Below are 23,320 nucleotides of genomic sequence, written 5' to 3'. Positions count from 1 at the left end.
GGCATTCGGGCAGCGTTACACAAACCCTCCCCTCCCCCAAGAGTCCGCAGAGGTTTTTCTTCCCTGTGCAAAGGCCAGCAGTTCCTCCAGGGCTGCAGACACCTGGGAAGGGGGGGACGCTGCCCGGCTGCCCCCTCCCAAAGCAAGGCTTCCAGCTCGGCTGGAGAGGCGGGCAGGGCGAGCAAGTGAGGGACGGTTCGGGGGGGGGGGGCACGGCCAGTCCCTCCTTTTATTCCCAGTTGTATAGAAAGGGCCGGAAGCCCCCTGTGCCTGAGAGGAGGGCGAGATCTCCTCTTTGGAGTTGCTGAAAAGGCCTTAGCGGAGCACAAACGGCCAATGCGGCCCCCCTGGCACGAAAGGGACCCCAGCAGGGGAGGGCAGGCAGGGGAGGGAGCGGCCCCCTCCTGAGCCGGTGAACCACCAGGGCCTCCAAAGGGATGTCCCCGACAGGCTGAGCCGGATGGACGGCTTCCTTCCACTCTCCAGCCACCGGCAGAGACGCAGGTGCCGAACCCTCCCAGCCAGAAGGTCCTGTGTCTTCCCATCCCCCCACTGAAGGGGGGCTCGGGGGGGGGAGATGCACTCGCTGCTTCCTGCCCTGGGGGGGGGGGTTCATTTTGAAAAGGTGACAGTTTGCATTTGGGTCCAGGGTCTCTTCGGCCTCTCCTGTCCCAGGGCCAAAGACCCCCTCAAAGTCCGGCCCGAACATTCTAGCAGCTGAACAACAACAATGCCCAGCCAGAGCCTGCTGCCCACCCCCCCAGGATGGACACTTCTGTTGCGTGGTTGGTGGCTTCCAACAAATATCCAATACACGCACTTCACACACAGACCCGCAACCACACTCCTTAGTGAACGCCTTTCGCGCTGCCTGGAGGACGTCTGGTCCGCATCATCAAGGGAGGGGGGCACGTTGCGAAGGTCCCTCAGACTCAGATTTGGGGGGGGGGGCTAGCAGGCCATGGAGGCTGGCACCAGCAGCTCCTTCTGCCCTTTTGCCAACAGTGCCAGGGGGCCAACACAAACATGCCTCTGCCTGCTCCCTTTGTGGGAGTCACAGACACCCCCTCCCCTCCATCCCCCGAGTTCTGGCCCAGGTGCTTCTGAGCGAAGGACTGTGAAGCGGGGGGGGGGGGCGCTATGGGCCAGAGCTCTTTGGCCCTTCATGCTGCCCCTCCCTTCAGGGGGCCCCTTGGGAGCTTCCCCCCGTCCCTGGAGGGGGCTCTGGCACCCTGATGAGGAGAGCCCCCCCCCCAGCAGGGCTGCTCCCCTGGAGAACTGTCGGAGCTGGCCTTCCAGGGGGCAGGAACATACGCCAGGCCCCCATGGCCCCCCCACCCTTTGGCTCTCCCAGTTCAACAAGGCCACCTAAGGAGCTGCCACGGATGGGGGGGTGCCGTGGGGAGGCTCCTGGCACCACCTGGCCTCAGCCTGGCCCCACGGAGCTGCCCCCCCAGCCGTGAGCTGCAGTAGCCCTCGCTGTGCCTCCCCTGCCCCCAGGTGGGAGAGGGCCACTCACTGTCCGCCAGAGTGCACCCTCCCTTGGCGAGGGGGGAGCAGCTGCAGAGCCCAGGAAAGAGGCCCTGCCCCCCCCCATGTGCCTGCCAAGCAGCCAAGCGAGGGGCTGTGCAGCTGCCGAGGCCCCCCACCCTCCTGCCCAGTGGCTGAGCAATTGGGGGGGTCAATCTGGGCGACTTCCCCATGGAAGCCTCCCGTCAAGGTCTCCAGAGAATTCACATTTGGAAGGGGGGGCTCTGGTGGCAGCAGCACTTGCCTCTGAAGACGGGAGCCCCCCTCCCCAGTGCAGCCCCCTCCCCACTCCTCAGCCGCTGCTTTCAGGGGGGCAAGAGGCCCTGGACAGCTCTGGAGGGTGCAGGGGGGGCCGTAGGTGAGGAAGCCTCCCCCCCCATCAGAAGGCTGGCTGGAGGTCAGGGGGGGAGGAGTGAAGCACAGAGCGGCCCACTACCTGTCCTCTGGACAAAATGCCCCCCTGGGAAATGGCAGGTGATGTCCAGGATGCAAGCTCAGCCCCCCTCCCCATGCAGCAGCCCCACAGCTGTAATCACACTACCACCCCTCCCCCCCCCCCGGAAATAGCCTTGGTTGTCCTGCTCCTCCTGGCTGGGTCACACCACTGCCCATCCCAGCCCCTCCGTCTCCCCTCTTAGCTCTTGGGCCACCTCTGGCTGGCTGGCTGGGGGGGAGGTGTGGGGAAGGTTAGTGGGCCCTGGGTTCTAGTCCTGCCTTGGGCACAAAGAGTGGCCTTGAGCCGGTCCCTCTCAAGCCGTTTCCAAGCAACCTTGGTGAGAGAACTGCAGGGACGCTGGGAGTCAGGGCACGGGTAGAAACACACACACACACACACACACACACACACACTCAGGTTCCATGCAGCCCCTAGTTCGCTTCTTGCACAACTACGTTTGAAACACACACACAGAGACAAACAGACCCTCCCCCTACTGTCCCTGAGAAGAGGCTCTGCACAACCCCCCCTCCCCTACTGGTCCCCCCTCCCCAAACAATGGGCAGGGTGGCCGGCAGAGCCCTCTCTCCGTGGGTGTCCCAAAGGGGGCAGCACGCGGACCGAGGGTGTTGGTTACAAAAACGGCCCTTCAGGTTTGTGCCGTCACGAGCAACACCACACAGGCTGTGGGCAAAGCAGGGCCAGAACCATCCGGGCCCAGCCAGCGCCCTGGGGAGCGGAAGGGCCCCTGGGGAACGGGTCAGCCACTCGAACCAGCGTCTAGAAGGGCTGGGCAGCGGTCACCCTGGACGCCCCACTGCCAAGGCAGTCATGAAGCCCTCGGCTTGGCGTCCCTCTCAGGGCAGTGGGGTCACGGCCGGTATCTCTCCCTCGCAGTGGTCAGCCCATTTCCTGGTACGGCTTGGCTCTAGGGCACCAACCCCCACCACAGCCAGTGTGTTTCGCCCCAGTCGCCTGATGGGCCCAGCAGGGCCGCTTGGGGAGACGCCCGACTTGCCTACGCACAATTGGTGTCATAAAGTCAAGCCATAATCATGGAAATGTATAATCAGGTGTGTTTGTGGCATGACGTAAGGCACACGCATGGGCAGGTACATGGAGATTGTGGAGGAAGAATAAACTTTAAAAAACCCAACTGTGCCCGTCAGACTCTTGTTGATTCTTTCTGACCTCAAAGATGACCTGAACCTGATCCACTAAGGTGACTCACATCTCTGGCTGCTCTTGCGCAAGCTGCCGGGCAGCAGCAGGCGGTCACTCACTCTCTTCCTCAGCTCCAGGTGGAGCCACTGGGGGGCGCTCCCGGGCAGCTCCAGCCCTGACTCATCCGTCCGTATTTTGCCTCCTCCTGCGGCGTTTTGATAATGGGGCTTTTAGCACACGATGACTTTTTAAAAACTTGGCAAACTGGCAGGAGCCCCCCCCCCCCGCCCCCCGTGTGCGAGTTGGGTGGCTGTATAGATTTGCGTAAAGAATTAAGAGGGGCGTGAAAGGACAAAACGCCATCTGCCAACAGGCTTGGAATTTTGGCCTTGGAAAACCTACAACTGCGCTGCCTACAGTCTGATCCAAGCGTCTGCTGCCCGGGGCCACTGCAGCTCTCACAATGACAGACGGGCGTGCCACCAACACCCAGGCCAATTCTGCCCCCTCAGGAATCCCTCAAGAGCCAGTGGCTGAGATGGACAGCCACAAAAACCCACTGGAAAGGCAGGGGAGGGCAGTAGAGCAGCTGGGGCCCAGTGAGGGTAAATGGACCAAGGAAAAAGGGTGGTTGAGGTCTGCTTTGAACTGCCCCTTCTTGGCCTCTGTGTGTGGGGATTCCGGCATCTCCTGGGCAGCTGGTGCCCGGCCCCTTCAAGACCCCTCCCCAGCTAGGGGAGCCCAGCAGAAGAGGAGCCATGGCTGTGCGGGAGCTGTGCTGGGAGGGAGGGAGGGGGAGGAGGGGGTCTCTGTGGCAAGCCCCCGGAAGCAGCACCCATGTGGAAATGCAGCCGCCCCGCCCCCACCATGGGCCAGAGCGCCTGTGTTGACCAGGGGAGGGTTTAAGAGGAGCCAGCAGCAGCTCCACTGCTCACAACCCTGTGTAGATACAATGCCACACCTGTCGCCTCTGGGCAGAGGTCCAGAAGTGACACTCGCAAGCAACGCGGGGGAGGAGAGGGGGGGCACCTATGAATTGTGGGCCAGGTTGGGGGACCCAGCCAGGAGGCGGCCGAGGCCAGAGACAGACAGCCAGGAGAGGGGGGGAGGCTGACGTGGGTCCCGCACGACTTCTCCTCCCAGAGAAACGGAGGGTTTGGGGGCGGGCAGGAGGCCACCCGGAGCCACGTCAGAAGGCAGCCGAGCTGGGCGAGGATCGCTGGGCCCCACGGAAGCCAGGCGGCTTGAAAGGAGAAGCTGGAGGGAGGAGAGAGGGGGGAGCATTTGAGGGGGTGGCAGAGGGGCCCCACTGGTCCAGGCCCTGCAAGAGGAGAAAGGGAAGGGCTGCCAGGGAAGAAAAATCGCTGCCCCAGGGAAAGTGGACGGGGGTCCCCGGGAGAGGCTCGATAGGTGCTGGGGGCGGATGAACATTGGCACAGGACCCGCTTAGCAAAAAGGGCAGGGTGGGGGGAGACCCCTCTGCAAAAGGCGCCCCCCCTGCTGGAAGCCAAGGTGGAGGCAGAGGAAGGGGGGGCTTGCTTGCCACGTAGCCTACGGACAGGCGAACCTTTTAGGCAGAGCACCCAAACCAGAAGGGGACACGTCTCGGAAACCCAACCGCCCGAGGGGGGTGGCTCCGTGTGCCACCTCTGGCCCGCATGACACGGGTTCGCCATCCAGGTCCCGTCCCAGACAAGTGACTGTCCGGGCTGAGCAGAAGGAACAGGGGGGGGGGGGACACGCCAGCATCCGCCTCCTGTTTGCAAGGCTCCACACCCACCCGCAGCCCTCAGGACCCAGAGGGTCTCCGGGGGCCTCCGTGGGGCTCTCAGAAATGCCGGGTACCTGCAAGGAATATCAACCCTTCCACCCCCCACCGTTGTCAGAACCAAAGAAACCTCTCGGGCGAGAAGCGAAATACCCTCAAGAGAAAAGGTCCGGTGGCCTTTGGAAGGAAAAAGGCACCTTTGGGCCACCGTCCTTGCAAGGCACAGCAGCAGACGGCAGCCTGGCCGAAGGAAGGAACCGGGGCCCAGAGAGGAGGCCCAGGAAGCATTCGGGGGCAGGGGGCTGCACAGGGGGAGGCTCTCCAGGGTCCAGCCCGCTTGAAGGATCGCACGGAGGACAACCTTGGGGTGGAACCGTAGGAGGCCCAACATCCGAATCGAGTCCAAGAGGCCCCAGGACAGAGGCACCGCCCAGGAAGCACCAGAGAGGGGCAAAAGTCTGACACCCCCCCGGAGTATGATGAGGGGTCTAAGGCCAAGAGGGTTAACGGGGCAGAGCCTGTCACCGCTGCCTGGCAGAGCGCAGACCACACGCCCAGCGGCAGAGGTCACTGACACGGCGAGCAGCACAACGGGGGCAAGTCAGGGGCAGGACTGGGAGTGGGAGCCCAGGGGAGAAGCGACCCAGTGCCCCCCCCCCCCCCCGAAGATATTCCTGCCCAGATCCCAGGCCTGGGCACCCCCTCCCCCTCCCTGTTCTGCCAGGCCCCGAGATCTCTGGGCAAAGCCAAGACAGGGGTCCCTGGGGGGGGCATGGGGGCTGCTGGCTGGCGTGTCCTCCATGCATGTCTTGGTGCTCATGTAACACACACACACACACACACAAACAGGCGTGTACATGGGGGGGGGGCTCTCAGGAAAGAGGGAGGAAGCGAAGGCCAGAACCCTGCAGGAGCTGCCCCAGGAATCCCCCCCCCCAAGCCCCATTGTCTCCGAGGATGCTCTCCCTCCCCTCTCCTCCCCTCCCGCAGGGGGGACCATGACGGGAGACACCAGCAGCTGCCCCATGGCCCTAGGGGGGTCAGTGGGACATAATGCGCCCACACCCTCCAAACGCTCATCCTGGGATTCCCCACTTGGGCAGAACAGAACCAGCTGCTGGGTGGTGAACAGCTCCAGACCGAGGGTCCGTCTGCCTGGTCCAGAGTCTAGGGCTGGGTGCAAAAGAGCCGCGGCCGTTTGGCATCACAGAGGCAACGCGCGTCCTTGATCCGTAGCTTTATGAAGGGTCTGAAATGTACGTTTGATGTCTGCCAAGCCCCCCTCCCCCATCCTGCCTGCGTCCCTGCGCAGAGGCAGCGCAAGGGAGGGAGGGGGCAGGAGCGGGAAGCCCCCCTGGACCACCGAGCGGAGGCGCCGCGGCTTGCTTTAGGCGGTTCTTCCCCTGGGCCCGATGATCCGGGCTGCCCCCACCAGCGCTCGGACCAGCCTCGCCCACAGGAGGAGGGGGCGGCGACCTGGTGGGCCTCCACCGGGGCAAACGGAGCAGCTGAGAGCGACGGCCTGGCCCGACTGCCCATCAGAGCCTCAGAAGCGCCCAGCTCCCCCCCCTCTGCCGTTCAGGGTCCCCAAAGGGGTTGTGGTGCGGCCAAGGTGGGGTTGCCCTCCAACTGAACTGCTGAGGCCCTTGGGCCCCAGGAAACACCAGCAGACACACACACACACACACACACACATATCGGGGGGGGGGGGGATCGCCTTCCCCCTCCCCTGCAGACACTGGCTAGAGAGACACACCCTCCTTTCAGGTGGGATGGACATGGATGCCCATTTATTGGGGACGAATGGCTGTGCCGCTCTTGATGCCCCCCCCCTTTGGTCTGCTTGGGGGGTCTCGAGTTCTTTGGGTCCCAGAGATGGCTGCAGTGGGGGAGGAGCCCAGCCAGGCCCCTCCCCGGAGTCCTTGCCATTCTGGGGGGGGGGGGTGAGGATTCATGGGCATCACTGCACCCAGGTTCAGCCCCCCCCCGGCTCCCCCTTCCCAGGCCGGCCAGTCCTCCCCTTCCTCCCCTTCCTCTGCTTGGCACAGGGGCCCTTGTGGCCAGAGGGCCGGCAACGTCTCCCTCCAGGGGCCACAGGGGGACAAGGGGAGGCCGCCTTCTTCCGGCCCCTCAACGCAATCTCTGCCGCAGGGAGTCCTGGCAGCCCCCATTCCAAGCAGGCAGTTGCTGGGGGGCACGGAGGGGAGCTCAGCGCGGGTGGGGGGGGGGCCTCCGCAGGCCCTGACACTTGGCTTCTGGCCCAGCCACTCCGGGGGCCCCAGCCCCTCCCCCCAGAGGCAGCCCTCCTGCCCAGCCTCCCCCTCCCCCCTGGGGCCCCAGCAGCCCCCCAGGGGTGGATCAGTGCAAAGGGGCGTCCTCGGCCCCCTCCTCCTCCTCGTCCGGGGGGTCCGGCAGCAGCAGAAGTTCCAGGTCCGCAGCAGAGGGGGGTCCCCTCGGGCCGCCTGCTGCCCTTTGGCCCTGTGGGGGGGAGGGTCAGGTCAGCTGCCCTCCCAGGGCCCACGGAAGGACCGCCCCTCCCCTTCGCCCCCCGCTTACCCCCGAGGGCCTTCAGGGCCACGTGCAGAGAGATGCCCACGAGGCAGACGGAGAAGCCCAGCCAGTTGACCGGGGAGGAGCTGGTCCCCCATCAGATGAGCGGCCAGGACGAGAGTGAAGACTTCCTGAGGGGGGGAAGGGGGGGCAGCGTCTCAGGCTCCGCGCAGTCCATCCCCATCGCACACACACACCCCTTGGCCAGGCTGGGGGATGGGAGGGGCCTTGGCAGCCTTCAACAGCCCCCCCCACCAGCCCCCTCCGGCTTTCTCTGCTGTGAGGGGGGGGGTGGATTCCTGGAGGGGCTCAGAGACACAGTGGGGGGGCTCACAACCGCCACAGCTCCCCCCCATTGTGTGGGGAGAGCAAGAGAGGCAGGCGGTGGGCATCTCCCCTAGAGACCACCCCCCAAGGAGAGGGGGGTCTGGAGAAGGCCCCCCCCCCCCGCAGTACCTGAAGATGCCCGAGATGGAGAAGGTCAGGCTGGACGTCCGGGAGACCAGGAGGAACTCGGAGAAGGCCAGGCCGAAGGCCAGCACCCCGCCCAGCGCCAGCTTCCCCAGCAGCCCGCAGCAGCCGCGGCCCCTCCTGGCAGCGGAAGAGCTTCTCCGAGGCGGACAGGGGCAGCCCTGCAGGGACGGAGGGAGGGGGCTCGCCTGCAGACCCCAGGCCCAGCACCACCGGGAAGCCCCAGGGACAGGCAGCGGAGCGGGAGGGCAAGGCCAGGGAGGGGAGGGGGCGCCTTTCCCCTGCTGCTGCTCTTCCCTCTGTGGGGCAGGGGGGGCAGAAAGCCCCGATGGGAACCACAGAAAACTCCCCCCACTCCTCCCCCCCTTCCGTGCAGGCCAGTCCGCCTGGAGGGCCAGGGGTGACCGGCTGCCTCCCACTCACGCTCACAGCCTCCGTGCTGCCCCCCCCTCCGTGTCCCCAGCCGCAGAGCCGTCGTGGGGGGGCTCCTTCGGCCTGGCCCACGTGAAGCTCCCACTCCCTGCTCAGACGAGGGGAGCTCCCCCCCCATGCCCCCATCCACTTGCCCCATGGTCCTGCCAGCCCCCCCCCTCAAGAACCGTCGGGGGCCCTTCTGGCTGGGCAGGAAGAATGCCATCAGGAGGGGGGTGCAGGAAGGACCCCAAGGGGGATCAGAGCCCAAGGCCTGGAGCTGGAAGAGAGGGGGAGGGGGGGAGGGGTGGGCAGCCTCGGGTGGGGGTGGGGCTCTCCCGCTCCTGGGAGGCCGAAAGGCACCTGCAGAGCCGCGAGGGGGCTTCCCCTGAGATGCTGCCCCCCCCAAGACAGCTCAGGAGATGTGGGGGGGGGCACCCGAGGTCACCACTCCCCCCCCCGCTGACCTTCAAAGACGGCAAAGAGCGGGAAGAGGCTGAGGAACATGGGCGGCTGCAGGTGGAACATGGTGTCGATGGGGTTCTGGAGTCCTGCGGGGGGGGGGACAGCAGGGGGTCAGGGGGCCTGGCCCTGCCCCCCCCCCCACACCCACGCGCTCACCGACTCACCCAGCTCGTCCTTCTGCAGGAGGATCTGGGTGCGGGTCCAGCGCAGGCCCCCCAGGAAGGAGGCGCCCAGCACCATGGCAAAGCCCTGAGCGTCGAACTGCGTGGCCTCGTAGGTGAAGAGGAAGAGGCCCCCTGCGATCAGCACCACCACCAGCACCAGCGCGGCTCTCTGGCAAGGAAGGGAGCGGCGTCACCCGCGGGGGGGGCACAGGACGGGGGGGCACTGGGGGGAGGGGTGACCACCGGCCTGGGACCCCCAACACGGCGCGCGTCTCACCGGCTCCTCCAGCTTGAAGACCAGCGAGAAGAGGAGGATGAAGAGGACGGCCGAGGACTTGGTCATGGTGTAGCTGGGGGGAAGCCGGGGCGGGTGAGGGGCGTTCCCAGCACCCCCACCCCCCGACCCCCCCCCCCCTCTCCCAACCTGGAGTCCCCGGGCGACTCACAGGGAGACGGTGATGTAGAGGAAGCTCCAGTTGCTCAGCCCGACGTCCAGGGCGGTGGAGAGCGCTGCGGGAGGGGGGGGCGCCGTCAGGGGAGCCTCGCCGGGGCTTCCCCCCACCCCTCCCCCCGCCCCCCTCGGCTCACCGGTGGGGGCCTCCTGGCGCAGGTAGGTGGCCCAGGGCAGGAGGGTGCGGCGAGGGGGGAGGGAGGGGGGGGCACCGTCAGGGGAGCCTCGCCGGGGCTTCCCCCCATTCCTCCCCCCTGCCCCCTTTCCCTCCCCCTCCCCGGTGGGGCCCACCTGGCGCAGGTAGGCAGCCCAGGGCAGGAGGGCGCGGTGGGGGGGAGAGAGGGAGGGGGCGCCCTCAGGGGAGCCTCGCCGGGGCTTCCCCCCTCCCCCGAGGCTCACCGGTGGGGGCCACCTGGCGCAGGTAGGCGGCCCAGGGCAGGAGGGCGCGGCGAGGGGGGAGGGAGGGGGGGCACCGTCAGGGGAGCCTCGCCGGGGCTTCCCCCCATTCCTCCCCCCTGCCCCCTTTCCCTCCCCCTCCCCGGTGGGGCCCACCTGGCGCAGGTAGGCAGCCCAGGGCAGGAGGGCGCGGTGGGGGGGAGAGAGGGAGGGGGGCGCCCTCAGGGGAGCCTCGCCGGGGCTTCCCCCCTCCCCCGAGGCTCACCGGTGGGGGCCACCTGGCGCAGGTAGGCAGCCCAGGGCAGGAGGGCGCGGTGGGGGGGGAGAGAGGGAGGGGGGCGCCCTCAGGGGAGCCTCGCCGGGGCTTCCCCCCTCCCCCGAGGCTCACCGGTGGGGGCCACCTGGCGCAGGTAGGCGGCCCAGGGCAGGAGGGCGCGGCCGGGGGCAGCGGGGCAGCAGCGGCGGGAGCAGCGCCTGGCCAGCCCCGAGAGCGCGAAGATGACCAGCAGGTGCAGCAGCGTCATGAACAGTGGGAAGGCGAAGCTCTGCGCGGAAGAGAGGCCACGCGGTGAGTCCGCCGGGCCCCGCCTGCACCGCCCCGCCCCCTCCTTGGCCCCGCCCACCTTCATGAGCCACTTGTTGTAGAAGGTGATGCCGATGGAGAAGCCGTAGTAGAGCAGCACCAGCCCCGCCGCCCGCGCAGCCCCCCGCGCCCCCGCCATCGCCCGGGCGGAAGCGGCCCCGCACCAGAGAGGTCGCGCGGCTAGAGCGCCCAGCCCCGCCCCTCCCGCCATCGCCCCCTGCCGGCCGCGGCGCAAGGAAGAAGCTGGAGCCGGGCGAGAGGGGCAGGCGCAGCTTTATTTGGGGAGGGGCGGGGGGGCGCCAGGTCCAGCCGACGCCAGCAGTCCCGGGGGGGTCAGGCGTAGCGGTAGGCGAAGTCGTAGGTGCTGGGCTCGCGGGGGACGGGCGGCGGCTCCTCCGGGATCTGCACGTTCTCCAGGTCGAGCAGGCGCAGCTTCATCTCCATCCCGAGCAGCGTCTCCAGGTCGCTCTTGGTCAGCTCGCTCGCCATCTCCTGCCCCAGCAGCGCCTGCAGCCCGTCCACCCAGACGCAGAACTGCGGGCGCCCAGAGGCCCGGTCAGGAAAAGGGGGCGGCTGCTCCTCCTCCGCCGCCCCCCTCCCGCTTCAGGGTCACGGCCCCCCAGGCAGCGCCAGCAGGGGGGAGCAGCCCCGCCCTCCAAGGGGAGCCACGCAGGGCAACGGGGGGGAGGGAGGGGGCAGCCACGGGGGGGGGGAAGGGCCCGGAGCGCTCAGCCGTAGCCCCCCCCCCACACACACACAGGGCCCATTGGGAACAGGGGGGACCCCCGAGTGAGGAGGGGGAGCTGCTCCTGCACAAACTCCTCCCCTGACTCACACGGAGGTGGATTCCGCCTTCCATCCCCCCGAGGGGGGGGTCAAAGGAGGACACGGATGGGGGGGGGCATAGGCTGGCTCTGTTCAAAAGTGCTAACATGTTGCAAGCCGCCCTGAGTCTAAGGAGAAGGGTGGCATAAAAATCGAATAATAATGATAATAATAATAATAATAATGGAGGGAGGGGTCCCTTTCCAGGCAGAGGAGCTTCAGAGTCGGTGATTCAATCTGGGGCCCGGCTGAAGAGGAGCCACTCAGCTGGGAGGGCAAGGACAACACCCCCCCACCCCCCACCCCCCAGGGTCTGGCCGAAGGCCACGCAAGGCACCTGCTGTCAGGGGGCTGCCAATGCACAGGCACGCCCCCCCCCCGCACAGCTGGCAGCCCAGGAGGGGGAGGGGGGAGCAGGGGGTGGGAGGCAGCAGCCCCCCCCACTTGCCCCCTTCTGCTCACCTCGTATTTATTGGGGGCGATGAAGTTCAGGGCCTCGTCCGGGTCATAAAGGATGGAGAAGGCCAGCTCAAGGGCCTCCTTGGGGAGGGGGAGAGACGCCCGGTGACTCTCCATCCCTCCAGAGGGGAGGGGGGTGCCGTGTCCTCCTCCCTGCCCCCCCCCCCCCCCCCGTACCTTGTTCTGCTTCAGCGCCCCCTTCTCCTTCATGTGTGGGCACTCCTTCCCAGTCAGGACGGCCTTGATGTCTGCCACGGAGACTGAAGGGGGAGGGGCTGCAGTCACACACACCCTTCCCCCCTCCCCCCAAAGCCCCCCTCCCTGTGCGCCCCCCCCCCCCCGCATACTCTTCTCCTGCAGGGACTCCAGGGCGGGGGGGCCCTGCGCGTTCTCCTCCAGGTCCCCGTAGTGGAGGGTCTTGTGGTTCAGGGCCAGGCGACAGTGCCAGAAACGTTCTGTGGGGGAGGCAGGGGAGGCGGTCTCGGCCAGGGGCCAAACCCACACCCCTAACCCCGCCCCTAACCCCTCCCAAGGCTCACCTTGCCGCCTCCGGTGGGCCGCCTTGCGGAAGCTGCTCCCCTGGCAGAGGCGGTTCAGGCGTTGCTGCTTAATGAGCGCCAGGATCTCCGGCTGGACCCTCTCCCGCAGCTCCCTGGCGGAGGCCGGACAGCGGGCGCCAGTCAGAGGGGGGCGGGCCCACCCCCGCTCCCCCCTCCCCGCCCTCGCAACCACTCACACGATGGGTGGGGACTGGACGTCGTCCTGGCTCATCCGCTCCGACTGGCGCAAGCGCAGCACCTCCGAGTAGCCCAGGCCGCGCAGCTTGACCTTGAACTGCTCCAGGGAGGGGGGCTGGGCGGGCAGTGCCCGGGTGATCTGCTCCCGCACCACCTGCATCACCTGGCAGAGGGGGAGGGCGGAGGCATTGCAGGGCCACGGAGGGAGGGGGAGGGGGAGGACACACCCCACCCCCACCCACCTTGTGGAAGTCCTCGGCCGTGGCCCTCATCTCCTTCCAGGTCTTGCTCAGCAGCTGGATGGCGATGGCGAAGAGCTCCTCCAGGGCCTGGTCGTGCGTGAAGAACATGGGGTGGTAGTCGTTGCGGCCCTCGTTGGCTGGGCGGAGACGGGGAGGAAGCAGTGGAGCGTCAGAGCGGCCAGCCGGGGGGGGAGCTTTGCCTCGGGGCCAGCACGCCTCAGCTGAAAAGGCCCAGGAGGGCGGGTGGGCGAGAGGGAGGAACGGAAACCCCTCGGCTGGACGCATAGGCGCCCCCACTGTTGCCCCGAGACTGGCCTGAGGAGGCTCTGGGTGGCCAAGCGGAGCCCCGACTTTCCCGGCCCACCCCTGGGGCACGAGTGGCCCCCCTCGCCAGCCAATGCTTGCCCAAACCACACCCACACACACCCATGGCCGGCCACCGGCCAGGCGTCCTGTGGGGCTCAGAGCGGAGGGGGAAAGCAGTGCCCCTCCCCTCTGGCCCTGAATGGCTCCCCTGCGGGGGGGGAGGGTGCAGGGGGGGCTGCAGGCTCCGCTTACGCAGTTCTCCGATCTGCAGGATCTCACACAGCATCTTGGTGAGCTCGATGGCGCTGCGGCCGAAGGGGCAGGCGTGCTTGTCCTCGGGACTGCTGTTCTCCAGGATGATCTGCGGGGCGGCAGGGAGGAAGGGGGGCCCGTGGTGAGGGGGCCCGGGGCGGCCGATGGCGCAGCACCTCCCCCGGGGTCAGCTGGCCCCTTACCCGGACGTAGGCGTCCTGGTGGTGCCTGGCCAGGTAGAGCATGTTGTCCAAGGCCAGCATCCCTGGCGGGGTCTGTAGGAAGTCCTGGGCCGGGTTGACGGGGTTCTGCGGAGACAAACGGGGGGGTCCTCTCTCTCTCTCTCTGGGGCCCTGGCCCGGCCCCCCTCCCTCTCCGCAAGCCGCCAACCAACCGTGAAGCCCAGGGCCTTGTAGTCCCGGCTGTACACGGCCTTCCGCTTGTCTGCGCCGGCTCCGCTCTCGGCCTCGGCCTCGAAGGCGACCCTGCGCAGTTCGAAGAGGACGTCCCTCTGGGCCTGCGTGGGACGAGGGTGGCAGTCAGCCTGGCCAGTGGCAGCAGCAGCAGCAGCAACAACCGGACCCCTGCCACGCCCTGCCACGCCCCTCCCACCTGGTCGCTGGGGTCCATCTTGGTCATCATGCGCTCCTCCCGGAGGTTGAGGGTCAAGACCTGCAGCACGTACAGCTGGTGGGCCATCTCCGTTTTGATGGGCCGGTTCCCTCGGATGACGTGCTGGGGGGGGGGGGCATGGAGGTGGTCAGAGCAGGAGCAGCCCCCACAGGGCCCCACTGCCTTGCAAGCCTGTGAGGCCGAAGGGAAGGGGACCCCGGGCCTCACCGTCAGGACGGCCAAGCGCAGCTGCCTCTGGGCCAAGGGATCCGCCATCTCCTGCCAGGAAGGTGAAAGGGGAATTGGGGTGGGGGAGTGGAAGAGGGGGCAACCCCTCACACACACACCTGTGCTGCTCCCCCAGCCCACCCTGGGAGCCAAGACGGACAGCGGGAGGAGCCTCCTGCCCCAACCCCCCGGGAGAGGGAACCGCCGGGCCCCCCCTCCCTGGCACAGGGGGCGACTTACAGCGCAGGGCAGGTCAAGCGGGCCAGCAAGCGCCTCCTAGGGGCGGGAAGCAGAAACAGGCACAACGGGAGCAGGTGACGGAATCTCGGCAGGCGGGGGGGGGGGAAGGGGGAGGGGCACACGCAGCCTTTCACGGGACACAGGCGGGGGGGGTGCATGCAGAGACACCCGAAACCCCGCCCCCCAGGGGGAGAGAGCACCCCCTGCTGCCCCCCCCCACTTGCCTGCCTCTTTTCCTCCGGAGCCTTCAGGAAGAGGGCGTTGATGAGGGCCACCGTGTAGGTCTGGATCTCGGGGTTGGAGCTGCAGGGGGAGGGAGGGAGGGGGGGGAAGCGGTCTGGCTCTCCCGCCCTGCCGCGGGGGGGCCTCAGGGAATGGGGGGAGCCCCAGCCAGGTCCTTGGGGAGGGGGACACACCCACTCACACTTGGAGGTGGGAGAGGAGCTGCCCCACCGTGAACTCCTCGGCCACTACCGGGTACAGCGCCTGGCTGTTCAGCACCAAACTCTCCAGGACGGCCAGAGACCGCTGCAGGATGGACACGTCCACCATCGGCCGGCTCACGTACCCTGCGATCTGCCGGCAGAGACACACACACACGCACACACGGACGGTCAGCACCAGCCGGCTTCACCCCCAGGATGATCCCCCCCCCCGCCAGCCGCACCTGCTTGATGAAACTGGCGGAGACGGTGTCCCAGGAGACAAGGCCGTGGTCCATCAGCTCCAGGAAGGCGGTCAGCGTGAAGGCCAGCGTCTCCCCATAGCTGAGGGGGGGAGAAGGCACAGGGGCCCCCCCACTGTCGGCCCTTCCTCAGCCTCCGACAGAGCCCCCCGCCCCCCGTGCCTGGCAGAGAGGCCTCCATGGGGGTGGGTGGGGGCCTCCTCTGGCTGCCCCTGAGTGCCCCCCTCCGTGGACTGCCAAGCTGACTACGGGTAGTGGGTGGGTACCCCAGGGGCCACTAGATGGCGCCCCCCTTCCCTCTGCTTCCTCTGGGCTTTCTAGGAAGGGGAGAGCCTGACTGACGGCCCTCTAGCACCCCCCTTTCCTCAACTCCAAGAGTGCTTGACTGCCCCGGCAGCAGTGAGGTCTGGGAGCGACCGGACGTCCAGTCCTCAGCCGGTCGGAAGGGGCACAGGTGTATGTGGGGGCTGCTTACTGAGAGAGGAGCTTGGAACTGCCCTCCACCAGGCGGGTCAGCACCGCAATGCCATCCATGTTGATGAACTCGGTGGCGAACGTGAGGTCAGCCGAGAGCTTGGCCAGCTCCTTCATGGCCTCCAGGCGGCCCTCCTGAGTGGAGGACTGGGTCCGGTCCATCAGTTGGCGGGCAGCCCTGGACTGAAAAGGAGTCAGGGGGACAGAGCAGGCCCCCAACGCTGCAGCTGGCATGGGGAGGAGAGCCCCCACCCACCCAACCACCCTCCCAGGAAGAAGCAGGGCTCAGCCGCAGCCCAAACCTACTGGAGAAACCGCCAACTGGAGGATGGTCCCGTTCTTGATGTCGCCACGAGTCTGTGATGCACAAAGAGGGAAGCCGGCTTAACCCTGGTCTGTGTGTGCGTGCGTTGGACTCCCGGCCTGCAAGTGGGGGGGCCGCCCGCCTACCTGTTCCGTTATGTAGAGCTGGGCTCCGTCGGCATAGCGCAGCGTGTAGTATTCAGGGTTGGGCAGAGACCACCTGAACGGCCGGAGAAGCCTTTGAGCCTCCCAGCCTGGGCATTCCTTCACCAGGGAGGGAGGGGGCTCCTGAAGCCCCCCCATTGGAGGGGAGGGGGCTGAACTCACCCGTCACAGACTTCCTTGATGATGGAGACCAGGGGCCGCTTCTGCAGAGGGAGAGAATCAAGGGCTAGGCGGCTTCTCTGGACCAAGCCCTGCCTGTCCCCACCCCTCACCCACGGCAGGCCCCCTCCCGCCAAGACCTGGGAAGCCTTGACTCAAGCCCAGCCCACCCAGCCCTCACCTGGTCAAACTCCAGCAACTGGGCGTTGGCGCCAGGCCACTCCACAGCCACCTTGACAATGTCCGGAGGGGGCGGCATCTCTCGCTAGAAACAGGGGCCGCCTTCCACACCTGCCAGGGCAGGAGAGGGCTGACAGGTGAGCAGCCCAGGGGTTGGTCGGGACCAGGGCTGGCTGCCGGTCTGTTCTCTGGGCCCTTGCAGCCCCCCCCCCCATACGACTGAAGAGGGGAGGGAAGGGGCATTGGCGGGGATGCAATCTGAACAGCTGGTCCTCAACTCCCCCCCCACACACACACACACCTGTGGAGAACCTCCCACTCAGGAACCCGCCCGGTTGGTGGATGGGGGGTGGGGAGGCATAACAAATCCAGTGGAACTCTCCGACAAGAGAGAGAGGGGGGGGCGCACAGACCCTGCCCAACAGCAAAGGGCCCCTGGTCGCCCCCAGGGAAGGAGGCCAGGCTGCTCTTGGTGAAATAAATTCTGCTCAGGGCGGCCAGACTGAAGCTCAATTCGGACCGCAGCCTGGCTGGGCTTCTGCCAACGTTCCCCTGCCGGCCTCCAAGCAGAGGAGCGCAGGTGGGGCCACGGGGGTCCCTCAAAGCCCTTCCAGAGATGGGACTCTTTTACCTGCTGGGTTTTGTACCACAGTGTTCCCTTGACTTTCCCTACACCACGGTTTTCCAAACAATATTGTTAAAAAAATACTCCCTGGGTTTTTTGGCATAGCAAGGGTTTTCCGGGCTGCCCGATGTACAATACTGTGCGTTTTCACTCTCCTCCTCTCCCCCCTCCCCACCCCAGCCGTCCTGCTTTCTCCAACCGGTGGTACGCTCCACCTGAAGCCGAGCCTTACTGCCGCCCGCCACCCCACCGAGCGCAGCAAAGCCCCCACTTGCCGCCCCGTTGCCCCTGTGGGTCCTGGGGGGAGGCAAAACACCAGGAATGGAGGAGGGAGCGGGGAAGGGAGGGAGCATCTCTACTTTGACTTTCGCGGGCGGTCTTGGAAGGGATCCCGGGGAAAGTCAAGGGGACAGTGGACTTGTCTGCTATGCCATATGCCACCAATCCCGGCCTCCCCTCCCGCTGCTCCTTTCGGGCCCTTGATGCCCGCACTTGCCACCTGCCTCCCAACAGGAAGTCGGACCAGCCAGGCAGGAGGAAGCATCTCTCTCCACACAGGGGGCAGCAGGGAGGCTGGGCATGGGAGCCCCCCCCCGGCGCCCCCCAACTGCCCCACCCCCGCAAGGGAGAGGCGCCTGGATGGGGGGCGGGTGTCTAAGAGAAGCGGACGTGCCCAGCTGGGCGCCCCAAAGAGGGCTGGAGAGGAAGCCGCCTCCTCCGCCCCCCTCCTTCTTCCAGGGCTGCCAGGCGCCGTCCGGGGAGGGGGGGGAGGGCCGCCGAAGGGGTCAAGGGCGGCACGTGCTTAAACTGCCCCTCTGGACCCAGCAGCACTAACGGGCCGAGGCTCCTCCCGCTTCATAGGCGGGGTGGGGGTGGGTGGGTGGAAGCCCCAGGGCAGAAGACCGGGGGAGGGAAGGAGTGGGGGAGGGACGGGGGCTGGCCCAGCCGAGGCCTTCTTCCCCCCCCCCCCCCGGAGGCCGCCCCCTCCCTCCCTCCGCCCCTCCCTCGCCTGGCCGCGTCCTCACCTGCCTTGAAAGGCCGCTCGGGGCGCCGGGGGAGGGGGGGGGTCAGCCTCTCCCACCGCTCTGGGGCCCCGCACTCACTCCTCCCGGGCTCGGCTCCGCCCTCTCCACCCCTGCCCCGCGACCTTCCGCTCCCTCGGTCCCGCCTCCCCAGCCGATTGGAAGAGGCGCCCCGAGCCTCCTCCCCCATTGGTGGACTGGCGGGGCCGTCGCCGAAGAACAGGCTGTCATGGAAACCCCGGCGTCGCTCGGGCCCGGCGGCAGCCGCTGGGAAGGAGGCCGTCGGGACCGGAAATTGAGCTCTGCTTCCGGTTCCGGCGGAAGCGGGCTGGCGTTGGCGGTTCGCTAAGGAGCGGGAAGCGCGGCGTCCGAGGCAGGAGACGCGACGCCGCCACCATGGTGAGTCCGGGCTCGGCGGGGCAACCGGGCCGCCCCCCCCCCCACGCTCCCGCTGACCGCCGCTCCTTCCCTCCCTCCCTCCCGCAGACGGTGGGCAAGAGCAGCAAGATGCTGCAGCACATCGACTACTGCATGCGGTGCATCCTGCAGGACGGGCGCGTCTTCATCGGCACCTTCAAGGCCTTCGACAAGCACATGAACCTCATCCTCTGCGACTGCGACGAGTTCCGCAAGATCAAGTGAGCGCCGGGGGCGGAGGGGGGGCGGAAGGGGGGCACCGCGTGGGGGGGGGGGCGCAGGCCGCCATCTTCCCCTTCCCCTCCCCCTTCCTGGCAGGCCCAAGAACTCCAAGCAGCCCGAGCGGGAGGAGAAGCGCGTGCTGGGCCTGGTGTTGCTCCGAGGCGAGAACCTGGTCTCCATGACGGTGGAGGGGCCGCCCCCCAAGGACGTAAGCCGGGTGGGGAAGGGGGCGGGGCAAAGGGGCCTCTTCGGATTGGCCCCCTTTGTTAACAGGCCAATTGAATGGAGGACCCAATGGGGCCAGAGCGGCTGTCTTGAGAGGGAACCCTGGTGGGTTTTGGGTGCCCAGCACGGACGGTGACCCCTTGGCTGGCTCTTTTCCAGACTGGGATCGCGCGTGTGCCCCTGGCTGGGGCAGCCGGGGGGCCCGGTGTCGGCAGAGCAGCTGGAAGAGGAGTCCCAGCCGGAGCTCCCATGCCCCAAGCGCCTGCAGGTTTGGCCGGTCCTGTGCGTGGGGTTGGTGGGCCATCCCAACAGGTAAGCAGAGCTCAGTTGCCTGGGGCACGAACGCTGCTGTGGGGGTGATGAGTCCTCCTCGCCTTGTGGCGGGTCCTGTTCAAAGTCTCTGGACTGTTTTTTCATTACAGGTGATGACGCCTCAGAGCCGAGGGACAGTGGCTGCCGCTGCGGCCGCCGCCACTGCCAGTATAGCAGGAGCCCCGACTCAATACGCACCGGGCCGTGGAGGCCCTCCCCCGCCCATGGGAAGGGGCACTCCCCCTCCAGGTGAGCTTTGACTACGCTGCCCGCACCCGCTTCTCGCTACCAGAGCCGAGGGGACCTGTGATGAGTGGTAGCACCTGAACCTTGCCGTGAGGAGCCTTTGCCAAAGCAGGATTACGCTGAGGTCCCTGCTGGGCCGGGAGGCGGCGGGAGGAGGGGAGGGGCTGCCGCTTGCTGACACTCTTGCTTTTCCGCCCCAGGAATGATGGGCCCCCCTCCAGGCATGAGACCCCCCATGGGCCCTCCCATGGGGATGCCACCAGGCCGCGGTTCTCCCATGGGGATGCCACCGCCGGGAATGAGGCCGCCACCCCCTGGCATGAGAGGTAGGTCCTCTTTTGTTGGAGAGGGTTGGATTCTGGGATGGGAACCGTCTTTGACTTGGCACGAGGGGCCGTTCTGATGCCCGGGGTGGAAACCAGTGGCTCAGGGTTCTTGCGGCTGCAGGTAATTGTGGTTCTCGTTTCCAGGCCCCCCACCTCCCGGCATGCGCCCACCTAGGCCTTGACACCCATGCTGAACCCGGGGGCCGATGTGGCTGATCACAAGGTGGCAGGAGCAGCATTCGTTGTGTGTGTATGTGTTGTTTTTTGGATGTCATGTTGCCCTTTCTAATAAAATGTTGCAGTTTCTTCTTGTGGTGTCAATGTAATGCCTGTGTTTGGGGAAACGAAACATGGAGAGCGTTTTGGGACTGAATATTTTTGGACCCCTTGGCCTGTGACAGGGCCATCCCCTTCCTTGGCAGCAGCTGCCTCCCAAGTAGCCGCCAAGGACACATATGCCAAGATGGTGAGGGGGTTGCTTCCACGGTACTTGTCTGAAGTGGCATAGTCCCTCATCCTTGAGCAGGGGGTTGGACTGGATCAGCAGCTTCCCAACACACACACACACACAAACGTTTGAGGTACTAGGGCCAGTTCTGTGGATAAAGGATGTGGCTTCGTTTGTTTGCCCAGTCCAGCCGCTGGCATGCTAGGGACCTCTGGACTGAACAATCTCCCAGAACCTAAGAAGAGCCCTGCTGAATGGGGCCAAAGCCCATCGAGTCCAGCATTCTGTGTCCCAGAGTGGCCCACCAATTGTCCCTGGGGATCTTGAGCCGAAAGAGAAGGCAAGACCCTCCTTTCCCTGGGACCCCAACAAATGAGACCCCATGGAACCCTGCCTGCCTCAACGGGGCTTGGACATCCGTTTCGATCACCACCCGTGGGTCTGGCTCATCCTGCCCTGACGCTATCGACTCCTGTTAAAGAGGACACGGGAAGAGGGTCTTTGGCCTGCACGTGCTCCCAATGTGGGCGTGTTCACCACATTAAGTGAAAACCAATCCACGCTCCTTGGCCCTCGATTCCATCCCCCGTCGTACGTTAGCAGTTTAGGTCTCTGCTAGTCCAGGACGTTTGGAAGTCACCACTGGAGAGCAGGCCCATGGTTCCACTTCCAAGGAGACCTCTGTAAATTCACTGTCTCAACAAACTACACCTGATGGTTACCGTATTTTTCGCTCTATAAGACGCACCTGCTGATAAGACGCACCTAGATTTTAGAGGAGGAAAATAGAACAAAAATATTTTGAGCCAAAAAGTAGCTATCACACATGAGCAAGTTCTTGCATCCATAATTCTATCCTTTCTATGTCTTCCTCCCTCTTTCCTCCCTCCCACTTTCCTTTCTATCTCTCCCTCCCTCTTTTCTTTCTATCTTTCCCTCCCTCTTTCCTTTCTATCTCTCCCTCCCTCTTTCCTTTCTATCTCTCCCTCTTTCCTCCCTCCCTTTTTCCTTTCTATCTCTCCCTCCCTCTTTCCTTTCTATCTTTCTTTCCCCCTGCCTTTCTCCAAGCCCTTCCTTTTCCCTCTCCCTAACTACCCCCTTCTCCCTCCTTTCTATCTCTCCCTCCCCCTTTCTCTCTCCCTTCCTTCATCTTTCATTCCCTCTCTCTCCATCCCTCTTCCTTTCTCTCTTCCTTCCTCCCTCTTTTTTGTTCTTTCTCTCTCCCTCCTTCCCTCCCTCTATGTCTTTCCCTCCCCCTTCTTCCCCCCTCTCTTTCTCTTGCTTTCTTTCCCTGTCTTTCTCTCTTGCTTACTTTCTCGCTTTCTTTCTCATTCTTTCTCCCCTCCTTTCTCTCTCTCTCTCTTTCTCTCTCGTTCACCACGCCGGCAACAGAGAGAAAAAGAGAGAGAGAGAGAGGGAGAGAGAGTGGGGGGCGCCGTTGTCTTCGCCTCTTCCCGACAGCTCTGCAGCGAAGAGGAAACAGTCGCGCACCGCCCCCCGGGAGCCCAGCCGATTTTTGGAGCCGTTTTGTTTTCAGCTGGGCTCCCGGAAGGCGGAGCGTGGCCGGGTACCGTGTCTTCGCCTCCGCGCGCTGCCTCCGCCCGGCCGAGAACAAAACGGCTCCAAAAGTCGGCCGGGCTCCCGGGAGGTGGTGCGCGACTGTTTCCTCTTCGCTGCAGAGCCACACGGAGGCGAAGACACGGTGCCCGGCCACGCTCCGCCTCCCGGGAGTCCAGCTGAAAACAAAACGGCTCCAAAAATCGGCTGGGCTCCCGGGAGGCGGAGCGTGGCCGGGCACCGTGTCTTCGCCTCCGTGTGGCTCTGCAGCGAAGAGGAAACAGTCGCGCACCACCTCTCGGGAGCCCGGCCGACTTTTGGAGCCGTTTTGTTCTCGGCCGGGCGGAGGCAGCGCGCGGAGGCGAAGACACGGTACCCGGCCACGCTCTGCCTCCTGGGAGCCCAACTGAAAACAAAACGGCTCCAAAAGTCGGCTGGGCTCCCGGGAGGCGGTGCGCGACTCTTCAGGGTTGGGAAGAGGAGAGGCGGCGACAGAGGCGGGACACTTTTGGTGAGTATATCGCCGCCCCCCCCTCTGCTCCAGCGCCTCTCCCCCCCCCCCTCCCTGCCTGCAGCTTCGCTCCATAAGACGCCGCTGATTTTTCATCCTACTTTGGGAGGGAAAAAACTGCGTCTTATGGAGCGAAAAATACGGTATGTCGTATTTGCCACCTGTCTCTCGAAGGAGAAGTCGCAGGCACTGAACGTCAGCCAGCCTCCCAGGCCAGCAGTGTCGCAGCGCCAGCAGCAGGCCGTCTCGGGGCTGGGACGCGGGGTCCGGTGCTTGGTGGCACCGTCTCCAGAGGAAGTGGCTGCGAGGAAACCGAGCCCCAAGAGCTGCAAGGGGGGCTCCGTGCTGGCAAAATAAGCCGTGTCAGATGTTGTGGGCGCTCCAGCTCGAGGGCCCAGCGGTTCCTAAAGCTCAGCACCTGCAAGCTCTGCCAGGGCTCCCCTCCCGCGGTTCTTCTCGGCAGGGGGGCCATCAACTTCTATCCGAGCGGCTGTAGGCGTGGCCTTGGCCCTTAAAGCCTTGGCCGAAGCACTGGCCCTCCACCAAGGTCTCTCCACAGCTCAGCCCACCAGCTCCCCATACACCCCACCCCACGCTCGCTGGAGAGCTCACGGCAGAGGCCGGGGAGACTGGCCCAGCCCCTCACAGGCCTCCCTCCCTCCCTGTTCCGACAGCCGCAGCATCAATCACTCCACAATTATTAAGTGTGGATTTGTCCTTCCAGTCATGTTCTGCAGTTGGAGAGTTCACGATTGGTGACCCATTGCAAGTACTGAAGAAGAAATAGCTAAGGGGGCCATTGGCATCTCAACCGCAGCCGCCTATTTATTTGGCTTTTGTGTCGTACGGGTGTGAGAGACTGCCCAGTTCTATAGCTGGACATTGGGCCCCTCCCTCAGGCAACACAAAGAGACTGGCTGGGCTGGGGGGGGAGAGATGGGAAGCCCCCCCGCTGTTGGTTGGGCAGGCAAATGCAGAGGCCTCTGCTCAAAGTGGCAGCAGCAGCCCCCGTTCCAACCAGAGCCTTCATCCTGGGGGGTCAAGGAGGGTGGACGCCCAGAGCGCCAGAAGCTGCTCCGTTGAGTCCTGGGAGGCTCTCCAGCCGGGCCCAGACATCCGAGGGGGGCGGCAGCATTTGTGGGCCCTACGGCAG

General features: G+C 65.8%; 3 protein-coding genes across 7 annotated transcripts; 1 reads left to right on the top strand and 2 right to left on the bottom strand.

Annotated features, from left to right (window-relative positions):
- Positions 1-6,659: 6,659 nt before the first annotated feature.
- Positions 6,660-10,600, bottom strand: SLC35C2 (solute carrier family 35 member C2). The gene is given in 10 exon segments (XM_070744301.1): positions 6,660-7,376; positions 7,455-7,581; positions 7,906-8,017; positions 8,019-8,080; positions 8,798-8,881; positions 8,960-9,128; positions 9,237-9,309; positions 9,406-9,469; positions 10,195-10,351; positions 10,430-10,600. Coding segments are annotated over 10 exon segments (1,707 nt in total). The 3' UTR covers positions 6,660-6,688.
- Positions 10,601-10,644: 44 nt separating this feature from the next.
- ELMO2 (engulfment and cell motility 2) lies at positions 10,645-18,034 on the bottom strand. Of its 5 annotated transcripts, none has more exons than XM_070744296.1 (22): positions 17,907-18,020; positions 16,258-16,367; positions 16,080-16,120; positions 15,900-15,972; positions 15,756-15,806; positions 15,451-15,632; positions 14,958-15,057; positions 14,715-14,866; positions 14,515-14,593; positions 14,291-14,326; positions 14,051-14,101; positions 13,823-13,945; positions 13,605-13,727; positions 13,414-13,518; positions 13,211-13,319; positions 12,653-12,789; positions 12,410-12,573; positions 12,213-12,325; positions 12,021-12,128; positions 11,851-11,933; positions 11,677-11,754; positions 10,645-10,923 (listed from the first exon to the last, which is right to left on the bottom strand). In XM_070744296.1, exons 2-22 carry the CDS (start codon positions 16,333-16,335, stop codon positions 10,723-10,725), a joined length of 2,187 nt encoding a protein of 728 aa, XP_070600397.1. In that variant the 5' UTR covers positions 16,336-16,367; positions 17,907-18,020; the 3' UTR covers positions 10,645-10,722. The 5 variants fall into 5 exon arrangements, with proteins under 5 accessions (XP_070600397.1, XP_070600398.1, XP_070600399.1 ...); XM_070744297.1 differs by having other exon boundaries at positions 17,911-18,016; XM_070744298.1 differs by lacking the exon at positions 14,291-14,326 and having other exon boundaries at positions 17,907-18,034.
- On the top strand, positions 17,572-19,957 carry SNRPB (small nuclear ribonucleoprotein polypeptides B and B1). Its single transcript, XM_070744302.1, has 7 exons — positions 17,572-18,302; positions 18,390-18,541; positions 18,639-18,750; positions 18,927-19,079; positions 19,190-19,328; positions 19,526-19,651; positions 19,796-19,957. The coding sequence occupies exons 1-7, from the start codon at positions 18,300-18,302 to the stop codon at positions 19,831-19,833; spliced, it is 723 nt and encodes a 240-aa protein (XP_070600403.1). The 5' UTR covers positions 17,572-18,299; the 3' UTR covers positions 19,834-19,957.
- Positions 19,958-23,320: the final 3,363 nt, after the last annotated feature.

This window comes from Erythrolamprus reginae, chromosome 3 (genome assembly GCF_031021105.1).
Source record: "Erythrolamprus reginae isolate rEryReg1 chromosome 3, rEryReg1.hap1, whole genome shotgun sequence".
Taxonomy (NCBI): Eukaryota; Metazoa; Chordata; class Lepidosauria; order Squamata; family Dipsadidae; genus Erythrolamprus; species Erythrolamprus reginae.
This window is presented reverse-complemented; position numbering and strand designations above follow the sequence as displayed.